Raw genomic sequence first — 12,252 nt, forward strand, 5'->3', positions numbered from 1 at the left:
CACATTTGTGAGGAGCTTTTATACTTGGCAGTATTTTTACTTGATTTTCTATGTTGGCTAAAATGATGATTTTTTTTTCAAAAACCCATTCTTGAAATCCTTTTTATTGAGTTAGTTTTTGTTTTTTTAGTCCATTTTTTTTAAATCTAATTTTTTTTCTTTCCGAATTAATTTACAGAACAAATACGTCGTGCAAGTAAAACTAGTGTTGTCGCATGAACCATACATGTTTGTGCATAAACATGTGTGATTATTAAATTTTGTTTAAATGGAATAATAATAAAAAATAGGAAAACAGTCCAAAAATAAGACCAAGGATTTTATTAAAGAAAACAAAACTTACAAAAGAATTTTTAATTCACATCACATATTGTGTCCATAACTCATGTGTTGCTAGTACATAAACATTACTTAGAGCATTTGTTCAAAAAGTGTTGGGAATGTGTTCTGTGCTCCGTTGTAATCAACAAAGTATATCATTAAGGAAAACATAAAACAAGAAAAAGTTTTCCACAAAAACAAAATACATATTTACATGTATAAATATGTATATACAAATGCCTATAAATAACAACTTATGTATGAGTATATAGTATATAGTATCTAGTACATATAAGTTCACATTTTTGTTTTTTGTGTTTTATCAAAAGTAGAGATTTTTCTTCTTCATTACGTATTTTTGCTGCTTGACTAGGCTTTCGGGTAAAGTAGGTATACGACATGTGTACTGCTTGGTAGGATTTCAGAAAAAATTATTAAAGGAACACAATATGTAAGAGGACTTACAGAAGGTTGTGTGGAATGAATTTGAAGGCTTTAAATAAAAACTTTTTATCAATGTGTGTATATAGCTATTTTTAGTTTTAAATCCATTAAAGATTTTATATATATAAAATTAATCATAAGTTTGTCAAACTGTAGCCAAGGTAAACCTACGTAAATCCACAGAGGGTCAACTACATTGAAGCATTATAATAATTTATTAAATTTACTTAAGTTTGAAAAAGTTTTAATTCTGCTTCTATTGTTACACGATATCTTAACACCGATCTACGATATCAGTTGTATCAAGATCGTGTTGTTACTTTAGTTTACTTTTCTTGCTAGTTCTTGAAACACAATACAGCACTAATATCACTATAATATAAATATTATAGTAAGTAATAGTATAGGATAGATGGTATTATAGGATAGATATTACTATACTAGTAAGAAGATTTTCTCGTTTTAATAGAGCACAAGTTTTTTAACGGCAACAGAAACAAATAATGAAAAATTAGCTGGACTCGTTCTAATTAATGTCCGTAACGTTATTAGTATCAATGTTTAAGTAGCAGGCACTTCTTCTTAGAAACCAAAAAAAGGCGAATATTAGAGAAAACTGTGTGAAAGAAATAATATCTAATAAACAATATAATTACTATATATAATTATTATATTTTTTTTATTATTAAACAATTAAGTTTAACACTATCGCTTAGCCTTGATGGTTAGTACACTTCTCTAATATGGTATAATATTTTGTATATTATCCTTGATTATATTAAAACGCATATTTATAATATTAGAACAAATTTTAAATTGTCTTACTTTAAATGATTAAGTTACCGTCTATATATAGTTCGGGACCCATATATAGTGGGGGACCTTATTGCACCGTTTAAATTAAGCATTTCCTTGAATTATGTTATTATTAATTATGTGTACGTCACATATGTTACATTTGCTGTTCACGTAATATCAACTGTGTAAGTTTATTATAGCAACCCTGATTACTAAACAACAACCAACTTAAGATTTGACGAACTTAACATCCTTCTTATACGCGAAGTCAAGCTATACGTATTACATCGGATGAGTTCGCGCAATTTTTATCAATCTAAAAGTTTCTATATAATCCGAACGTAGTGTTTTTTTTTTTTCAAATTGAAGAAAATTTAATTTAATTTACATCAAAAGTGTGATTTTATTTTTTATATATTATTATATATAAAATTTTTATATAAAAAAAATTTCGTTTCGTGTGCTAAGGTGAGTCGTTAAGTATTTTAACTACGAAACTTCCAAGATTTAGGATTACAAAATATATTTAGTTGAAATGGAAATAAAACTATATATAAAATTTTTTTATATTAAACGTTTGCTGAAGAAAGTGTTCGGTTCTTAATAGAAATGAAAATAGATTTCTTGGAAAGTTTGCGCTCAAATGGCGTCCGATTGTATAAACCAATATGGCCGCTCAAATGTGCAGTTTTTGTTTTGTGTAGACTAAATTATCGCTTTGGCGTCCAATATATTTCAAAAGAAATCTTATGAGAATTGTAAAATTTCGTTTAATATTATTAATGATTAATTAATATAATTTATTAAAAAGAAAATTTTATGGGTTTACGCATTGAATGTATTATTGTTGTTCTAGGCTAAATGGGGTCTTAAGCATTTTAAAGGGAATTTAGTTGAAAGTGTTTTTCTTTTCAAAAGAACATAAGAATGCAATCATTTTCAAACTGTATCAATACTTTCGCCTTAAATATGTTATTGTTGTTTTTCTTCGAGATTAAATAACGTTTGTATTTCTTAAAAGGAATTTAATTAGAATAGTTAAATTCTATTTGATATTATAAGTAATTAATTAATGTAATGGATTAAGAACTAATTTCTTTTAATGCATTCTGGAAAATGAAAACTCAATGATCTTGAAACTGTGTCAATATTGCCGCCTTAAATGTATTTTATTGTTTTGTGTCGATTAAATAGCGTCTTTATTATTTTAAAAAGAACTTTTAATTAGCAGTATATATTATTAAATTCAATTTTTATTATTAATATTATTACTATATATTATTATAATATTATTTAACATTATTTACTTACAAAAATTACTGCTTCAAACATAAATTGAAAGATACAATGATTTTTAAACTGTGTTCATATTTCGTTTGTTTAACATACGTATGATTGGTTGTGCATATCGTTTGGGCGTAAACTCGCTTAAGTTCTTACGGTACGTATCGACTAACTGAACCGTCATATAGACGGTTTTGCTCTTTATGGGCACTCATAAATCATCATATAAAGTGCTTTCATATAAATGAGCTTATTGTCAATAAATCAGCTTATTTAAAGTAAAAATTATAGAGTGTAACCTTTAAAAATAAAGACTTAATAATACTTAATAAAATTTTAGTCTTTATTAATTAAGTATTAAATTGATACATAAAATGAAAATAAATTATTTAATATATCAATTATATATTTAATTTTTTTTGTTTGATGTGTTATTAAGTGAAGTCAATATAAGTTTATAAAATTTGTATTAGACATGAGACAATGTATATGTACTAATACATGATTTATTTAAGTGAAAAAAAAATAATAGAAATAACACATTTTTCTAATCTATTCATATACTTTAAGATGATTGAATATCTTAGTGAAATGTTCAGTTTATAATATAAAACCAATTTTTTTTGTCTTAAGTTGTTTAAAAACTAAATTTCAATTGCCAATAAAGTATCTACGCGATCTCTAATGGTATCGTTTATGTGGTATTAACTATAAAATGCAAATAAAAATCAAAAACTTCGAAAATGATAGCATTATGGTGTTAACATTAATTTATATTCGCTTTCATCCCCTCACAAAAACCTATATCCCTTTGTGCTGATTTCAAGCGCAGTAAGATCCAATCCAAATAACTTTTTAGAAATAAATTTTTTCTAGTAAATTTATGTTTTATATATAAAATAATATTCAACTTTAAAATTAAATTGCAAAACTCTTTTAAAAAAAATAATTATACAAAAAATATGAAAGAATCTGTGATATCTTCAGTTTCTAGAAATTTTTGGACTCAGGTGAGTATAATAAATTATTAATTTAACCAAAAATTAATCAAAAAAAGTTCCAAGCGATCATTGTATTGTCATGCTTATTTTTTTTTCCTAATAAGTACTAGTAGTTATTATTAAAATATTTAATCTAACGAAATTTAACTATAATTATTGTTTGTCATTCACAAACGGGACGGGACTTTTTTTGTTTTTAATGACGTCAAAGAGAAATTCGTTTCTGTGCCAAAATGTCAAACTATATCGGGAATTTTAATTAAATTTTCTTTTTTGCCATTAAATTTTTTTTTATTTTCATTTTCGTCTTCATTTTCATTGAAAATATATTAGTAGGATATGGAATTTGTTGAATTCATATATATGAATATCTTAAATTATTTTAGTTTTAATATTTTTTATCACTCATATTACGAATTTTTAATTAAAAATTTTATAAATTTTTACTTTTGTTAAATTTTAAGTTAAAGTAATAACAATTAGTTGATATTTATTAATTTCATAATTAAAATTTATGGAACTAATTACTTTATTATTTGCTTAAGTTGAGAATATTTGTATTTTAAATAAAATTATATATAAAATTAATTAATTTCATAATTTAAAATTAAAATAATAAAAATGGAAATTAGTATGTGCAAAGGTTTAATTTTCAATATTTATTAAAATAAACAGTATACATACAAAACCACTACCCGATACAGATATATATACATACACATAACTGAAAAGTATTCACCAATCAAGAATTTATATATCAAATTTTATGTCAATATTGAGTCTATTTAATACATATGAAATTTATATTCACAAGCTATTGGTACTGAATGTACTTATTGTCAAATAATAAATTATTCTGGCTCAAAATGTAACCTTCCTTTTTTTTTTGCATATTTTCAACAACCCGAAAATTTAGCATTGTTTACAATTACTTGCAAATTTTTCGTTTATATAAACTTTGTTATTTATAAACATTTTAAATTTAGAAATGTTCCTTTTACCGCGCACCGTTTGGTAATAGGTTTCTCTTAAAGCAAGCTAAAAGTACTGCTTTTTCCAACAAAAATTTGCAATCCCTTGAAGAGAACTCATGAATTAATCCATTAGGCTTTAGGGTGCCGATGCTTTTTCAGGATATAAGATCTGAGGTAACCAGTGGTGCTGTTAATGAACATGGATTACACTCTTCTAGAAATTTTTGCCTTATTTTACAGGTAAACAGTATTTTTCTGTTAAAATATATTACCTCCTTTGAGTAATACTAAGCATGATAGTAGTAATAGTATCAGTAACAATGTATTCTCCGCATATTTAGTTTCATTTTAGAGCTGTTTTATAGAACACTAACTCCATTATAATTTAACTTAACATCTAACTTCGAATCGTTTTCATCCTCTTGAAACTTCATGACAATTTTCGTTATCATAACTGTAGTTAATTATTTTAAAATTAAAACAAGTTCAAATTTATTTAATTACATATTTGAAAATTAAAATTTTGTGTATATTTATTATTATTATTTTTAATACAGTGTACATAGATTTTTTTTTTTTATTATTATTTTTTTTATTTTGTAGAATGGATACTCAAGCTTCTGACCAAAGTACAGGTTCAGTTTTTACAGTACCGTCATCAGCCGCTGAAACTCCGGCAATGTAAGATATATTTAAATTTCGTTTCCTTATCATATTGAATTCAATTTGAATTAATTATTTAATTTTAACTTAATTTTATATATACTAATAACATATTTTTCAATATTTAGTTCATTATTCTTAAAATTAAAAATACTTTTATTTATTTTGAAGAAGTTCTATTTATTTTCAAATGCTTCTTAATTCATATAAATAATATTTATTCTTATTCATTGAAAAATAATTAACTGAAGAAGAACAGCATGGTTTGTCACAGACATACATCTACTTTGTCCATACCAATATCTTCTAGAATAAATCCAATACAACTTCCTGATAATCTTCCTTTACCTAACTAAAGACAGATATTTTAAAGCTAATATAAATTTATACTTACTTAATTACGACATTTTTAAAAATTATAATTTTATTTAATTTTTTCTTTTTTATTGGAATGTACACATATTGTTTTTATTTATTTTTTTTTATTTTGTAGAATATATACTGAGGTTTCTGACCAAAGTACAGGTTCAGTTTTTACAGTACCGTCATCAGCCGCTGAAACTCCGGCAATGTAAGATATATTTAAATTTCGTTTCCTTATCATATTGAATTCAATTTGAATTAATTATTTAATTTTAACTTAATTTTATATATACTAATAATATATTTTTCAATATTTAGTTCATTATTCTTAAAATTAAAAATACTTTTATTTATTTTGAAGAAGTTCTATTTATTTTCAAATGCTTCTTAATTCATATAAATAATATTTATTCTTATTCATTGAAAAATAATTAACTGAAGAAGAAGAGCATGGTTTGTCACAGACATACATCTACTTTGTCCATACCTATATCTTCTAGAATAAATCCAATACAACTTCCTGATAATCTTCCTTTACCTAACTAAAGACAGATATTTTAAAGCTAATATAAATTTATACTTACTTAATTACGACATTTTTAAAAATTATAATTTTATTTAATTTTTTCTTTTTTATTGGAATGTACACATATTGTTTTTAATTATTTTTTTTTATTTTGTAGAATGTATACTGAAGTTTCTGACCAAAGTACAGGTTCAGTTTTTACAGTACCGTCATCAGCCGCTGAAACTCCGGCAATGTAAGATATATTTAAATTTCGTTTCCTTATCATATTGAATTCAATTTGAATTAATTATTTAATTTTAACTTAATTTTATATATACTAATAATATATTTTTCAATATTTAGTTCATTATTCTTTAAATTAAAAATACTTTTATTTATTTTGAAGAAGTTCTATTTATTTTCAAATGCTTCTTAATTCATATAAATAATATTTATTTATTCATTGAAAAATAATTAACTGAAAGAAGAAGAGCATTGGTTTGTCACAGACATACATCTACTTTGTTCATACCAATATCTTCTAGAATAAATCAATCACTTCCTGATAATCTTCTTTACCTAACTAAAGACCATATATTTTTAAAGTAATATAAATTTATGCTTACTTAATTAATCCATTTTTAAATCATAATTTTATTTAATTTTTTTTATTTTTATTAGAATGTACACATATTTTTTTTTATTTATTTTTTTTTATTTTGTAGAATGTATACTGAGGTTTCTGACCAAAGTGCAGGTTCAGTTTTTACAGTACCGTCATCAGCCGCTGAAACTTCGGCAATGTAAGATATATTTAAATTTCGTTTCCTTATCATATTGAATTCAATTTGAATTAATTATTTAATTTTAATTTAATTTTATATATACTAATAATATATTTTTCAATATTTAGTTCATTATTCTTTAAATTAAAACTGCTTTTATTTATTTTGAAGAAGTTCTATTTATTTTCAAATGCTTCTAATTTCATATAAATAATATTTGTTCTTATTCAATGAAAAATAATTAACTGAAGAGGAAGAGCATGGTTTGTCACAGACATACATCTACTTTGCCCATACCTATATCTTTTAGAATAAATCCAATACAAATTCCTGATAATCTTCCTTTACCTAACTAAAGACATATATTTTAAAGCTAATATAAATTTATGCTTACTTAATTAATGCATTTTTACAAATTATGATTTTATTTAATTTTTTGTTTTTTATTAGAATGTACACATTTTTTTTTATTTATTTTTTTTTTATTTTGTAGAATGTATACTGAGGTTTCTAACCAAAGTACAGGTTCAGTTTTTACAGTACCGTCATCAGCCGCTGAAACTCCGGCAATGTAAGATATATTTAAATTTCGTTTCCTTATCATATTGAATTCAATTTGAATTAATTATTAAATTTTAATTTAATTTTATATATACTAATAATATATTTTACAATATTTAGTTCATTATTCTTTAAATTAAAACTACTTTTATTTATTTTGAAGAAGTTCTATTTATTTTCAAATGCTTCTAATTTCATACAAATAATATTTGTTCTTATTCATTGAAAAATAATTAACTGAAGAGGAAGAGCATGGTTTGTCACAGACATACATCTACTTTGCCCATACCTATATCTTCTAGAATAAATCCAATACAAATTCCTGATAATCTTCCTTTACCTAACTAAAGACAGATATTTTAAAGCTAATATAAATTTATGCTTACTTAATTAATGCATTTTTAAAAATTATAATTTTATTTAATTTTTTTTATTTTTATTAGAATGTACACATATTTTTTTTTATTTATTTTTTTTTATTTTGTAGAATGTATACTGAGGTTTCTGACCAAAGTGCAGGTTCAGTTTTTACAGTACCGTCATCAGCCGCTGAAACTTCGGCAATGTAAGATATATTTAAATTTCGTTTCCTTATCATATTGAATTCAATTTGAATTAATTATTTAATTTTAATTTAATTTTATATATACTAATAATATATTTTTCAATATTCAGTTTAAAAGTCTTTAAATTAAAACTACTTTTATTTATTTTGAAGAAGTTCTATTTATTTTCAAATGCTTCTAATTTCATATAAATAATATTTGTTCTTATTCATTGAAAAATAATTAACTGAAGAGGAAGAGCATGGTTTGTCACAGACATACATCTACTTTGCCCATACCTATATCTTCTAGAATAAATCCAACACAAATTCCTGACAATCTTCCTTTACCTAATTAAAGACAGATATTTTAAAGCTAATATAAATTTATACTTACTTAATTACTACATTTTTAAAAATTACAATTTTATTTAATCTTTTTGTTTTTTATTAGAATATACACATTTTTTTTTATTAATTTTTTTTTTAATTTTGTAGAATGTATACTGAGGTTTCTGACCAAAGTACAGGTTCAGTTTTTGCAGTACCGTCATCAGCCGCTGAAACTCCGGCAACGTAAGATATATTTAAATTTCGTTTCCTTATCATATTGAATTCAATTTGAATTAATTATTAAATTTTAATTTAATTTTATATATACTAATAATATATTTTTCAATATTTAGTTCATTATTCTTTAAATTAAAACTACTTTTATTTATTTTGAAGAAGTTCTATTTATTTTCAAATGCTTCTAATTTCATATAAATAATATTTGTTCTTATTCATTGAAAAATAATTAACTGAAGAGGAAGAGCATGGTTTGTCACAGACATACATCTACTTTGCCCATACCTATATCTTTTAGAATAAATCCAATACAAATTCCTGATAATCTTCCTTTACCTAACTAAAGACATATATTTTAAAGCTAATATAAATTTATGCTTACTTAATTAATGCATTTTTAAAAATTATAATTTTATTTAATCTTTTTGTTTTTTATTAGAATATACACATTTTTTTTTATTAATTTTTTTTTTAATTTTGTAGAATGTATACTGAGGTTTCTGACCAAAGTGCAGGTTCAGTTTTTACAGTACCGTCATCAGCCGCTGAAACTCCGGCAATGTAAGATATATTTAAATTTCGTTTCCTTATCATATTGAATTCAATTTGAATTAATTATTAAATTTTAATTTAATTTTATGTATACTAATAATATATTTTACAATATTTAGTTCATTATTCTTTAAATTAAAACTACTTTTATTTATTTTGAAGAAGTTCTATTTATTTTCAAATGCTTCTAATTTCATATAAATAATATTTGTTCTTATTCAATGAAAAATAATTAACTGAAGAGGAAGAGCATGGTTTGTCACAGACATACATCTACTTTGCCCATACCTATATCTTTTAGAATAAATCCAATACAAATTCCTGATAATCTTCCTTTACCTAACTAAAGACATATATTTTAAAGCTAATATAAATTTATGCTTACTTAATTAATGCATTTTTACAAATTATGATTTTATTTAATTTTTTCTTTTTTATTAGAATGTACACATTTTTTTTTATTTATTTTTTTTTTAATTTTGTTGAATGTATACTGAGGTTTCTAACCAAAGTACAGGTTCAGTTTTTGCAGTACCGTCATCAGCCGCTGAAACTCCGGCAATGTAAGATATATTTAAATTTCGTTTCCTTATCATATTGAATTCAATTTGAATTAATTATTAAATTTTAATTTAATTTTATATATACTAATAATATATTTTACAATATTTAGTTCATTATTCTTTAAATTAAAACTACTTTTATTTATTTTGAAGAAGTTCTATTTATTTTCAAATGCTTCTAATTTCATACAAATAATATTTGTTCTTATTCATTGAAAAATAATTAACTGAAGAGGAAGAGCATGGTTTGTCACAGACATACATCTACTTTGCCCATACCTATATCTTCTAGAATAAATCCAACACAAATTCCTGACAATCTTCCTTTACCTAATTAAAGACAGATATTTTAAAGCTAATATAAATTTATACTTACTTAATTACTACATTTTTAAAAATTACAATTTTATTTAATCTTTTTGTTTTTTATTAGAATATACACATTTTTTTTTATTAATTTTTTTTTTAATTTTGTAGAATGTATACTGAGGTTTCTGACCAAAGTACAGGTTCAGTTTTTGCAGTACCGTCATCAGCCGCTGAAACTCCGGCAACGTAAGATATATTTAAATTTCGTTTCCTTATCATATTGAATTCAATTTGAATTAATTATTAAATTTTAATTTAATTTTATATATACTAATAATATATTTTTCAATATTTAGTTCATTATTCTTTAAATTAAAACTACTTTTATTTATTTTGAAGAAGTTCTATTTATTTTCAAATGCTTCTAATTTCATATAAATAATATTTGTTCTTATTCAATGAAAAATAATTAACTGAAGAGGAAGAGCATGGTTTGTCACAGACATACATCTACTTTGCCCATACCTATATCTTTTAGAATAAATCCAATACAAATTCCTGATAATCTTCCTTTACCTAACTAAAGACATATATTTTAAAGCTAATATAAATTTATGCTTACTTAATTAATGCATTTTTACAAATTATGATTTTATTTAATTTTTTCTTTTTTATTAGAATGTACACATTTTTTTTTATTTATTTTTTTTTTAATTTTGTAGAATGTATACTGAGGTTTCTAACCAAAGTACAGGTTCAGTTTTTGCAGTACCGTCATCAGCCGCTGAAACTCCGGCAATGTAAGATATATTTAAATTTCGTTTCCTTATCATATTGAATTCAATTTGAATTAATTATTAAATTTTAATTTAATTTTATATATACTAATAATATATTTTTCAATATTTAGTTCATTATTCTTTAAATTAAAACTACTTTTATTTATTTTGAAGAAGTTCTATTTATTTTCAAATGCTTCTAATTTCATATAAATAATATTTGTTCTTATTCATTGAAAAATAATTAATTGAAGAGGAAGAGCATGGTTTGTCACAGACATACATCTACTTTGCCCATACCTATATCTTCTAGAATAAATCCAATACAAATTCCTGATAATCTTCCTTTACCTAACTAAAGACATATATTTTAAAGCTAATATAAATTTATGCTTACTTAATTAATGCATTTTTAAAAATTATAATTTTATTTAATCTTTTTGTTTTTTATTAGAATATACACATTTTTTTTTATTTATTTTTTTTTATTTTGTAGAATGTATACTGAGGTTTCTAACCAAAGTGCAGGTTCAGTTTTTACAGTACCGTCATCAGCCGCTGAAACTTCGGCAATGTAAGATATATTTAAATTTCGTTTCCTTATCATATTGAATTCAATTTGAATTAATTATTAAATTTTAATTTAATTTTATATATACTAATAATATATTTTTCAATATTTAGTTCATTATTCTTTAAATTAAAAATACTTTTATTTATTTTGAAGAAGTTCTATTTATTTTCAAATGCTTCTTAATTCATATAAATAATATTTATTCTTATTCATTGAAAAATAATTACTGAAGAAGAAGAGCATGGTTTGTCACAGACATACATCTACTTTGTCCATACCTATATCTTCTAGAATAAATCCAATACAACTTCCTGATAATCTTCCTTTACCTAACTAAAGACAGATATTTTAAAGCTAATATAAATTTATGCTTACTTAATTAATGCATTTTTAAAAATTATAATTTTATTTAATCTTTTTGTTTTTTATTAGAATATACACATTTTTTTTTATTTATTTTTTTTTATTTTGTAGAATGTATACTGAGGTTTCTAACCAAAGTGCAGGTTCAGTTTTTACAGTACCGTCATCAGCCGCTGAAACTTCGGCAATGTAAGATATATTTAAATTTCGTTTCCTTATCATATTGAATTCAATTTGAATTAATTATTTAATTTTAATTTAATTTTATATATACTAATAATATATTTTTCAATATT

At 22.9% G+C, this 12,252-nt stretch overlaps 1 protein-coding gene across 1 annotated transcript; it reads left to right on the top strand.

The window, feature by feature from the left end:
- Nucleotides 1-2,000: 2,000 nt before the first annotated feature.
- Nucleotides 2,001-12,149, top strand: LOC119688320 (ice-structuring glycoprotein-like). The gene is made up of 14 exons (XM_038102998.1): nt 2,001-2,031; nt 5,426-5,503; nt 5,979-6,056; nt 6,532-6,609; nt 7,082-7,159; nt 7,635-7,712; nt 8,190-8,267; nt 8,745-8,822; nt 9,300-9,377; nt 9,854-9,931; nt 10,409-10,486; nt 10,963-11,040; nt 11,516-11,593; nt 12,068-12,149. The coding sequence occupies exons 2-14, from the start codon at nt 5,427-5,429 to the stop codon at nt 12,147-12,149; spliced, it is 1,017 nt and encodes a 338-aa protein (XP_037958926.1). The 5' UTR covers nt 2,001-2,031; nt 5,426.
- Nucleotides 12,150-12,252: the final 103 nt, after the last annotated feature.

The sequence above is a fragment of the Teleopsis dalmanni genome, chromosome X (genome assembly GCF_002237135.1).
Source record: "Teleopsis dalmanni isolate 2A chromosome X, ASM223713v2, whole genome shotgun sequence".
Taxonomy (NCBI): domain Eukaryota; kingdom Metazoa; phylum Arthropoda; class Insecta; order Diptera; family Diopsidae; genus Teleopsis; species Teleopsis dalmanni.

What these genes read in the sequence shown, in the direction of transcription:
- LOC119688320 (XM_038102998.1), top strand. Translation starts at nt 5,427, where the DNA reads ATGGATACTCAAGCTTCTGACCAAAGTACAGGTTCAGTTTTTACAGTA. An exon ending in GCCGCTGAAACTCCGGCAAT is followed by an intron (nt 6,057 to 6,531) that starts GTAAGATATATT and finishes TTTATTTTGTAG; the next exon opens with AATGTATACTGAAGTTTCTG. An exon ending in GCCGCTGAAACTCCGGCAAC is followed by an intron (nt 8,823 to 9,299) that starts GTAAGATATATT and finishes TTAATTTTGTAG; the next exon opens with AATGTATACTGAGGTTTCTG.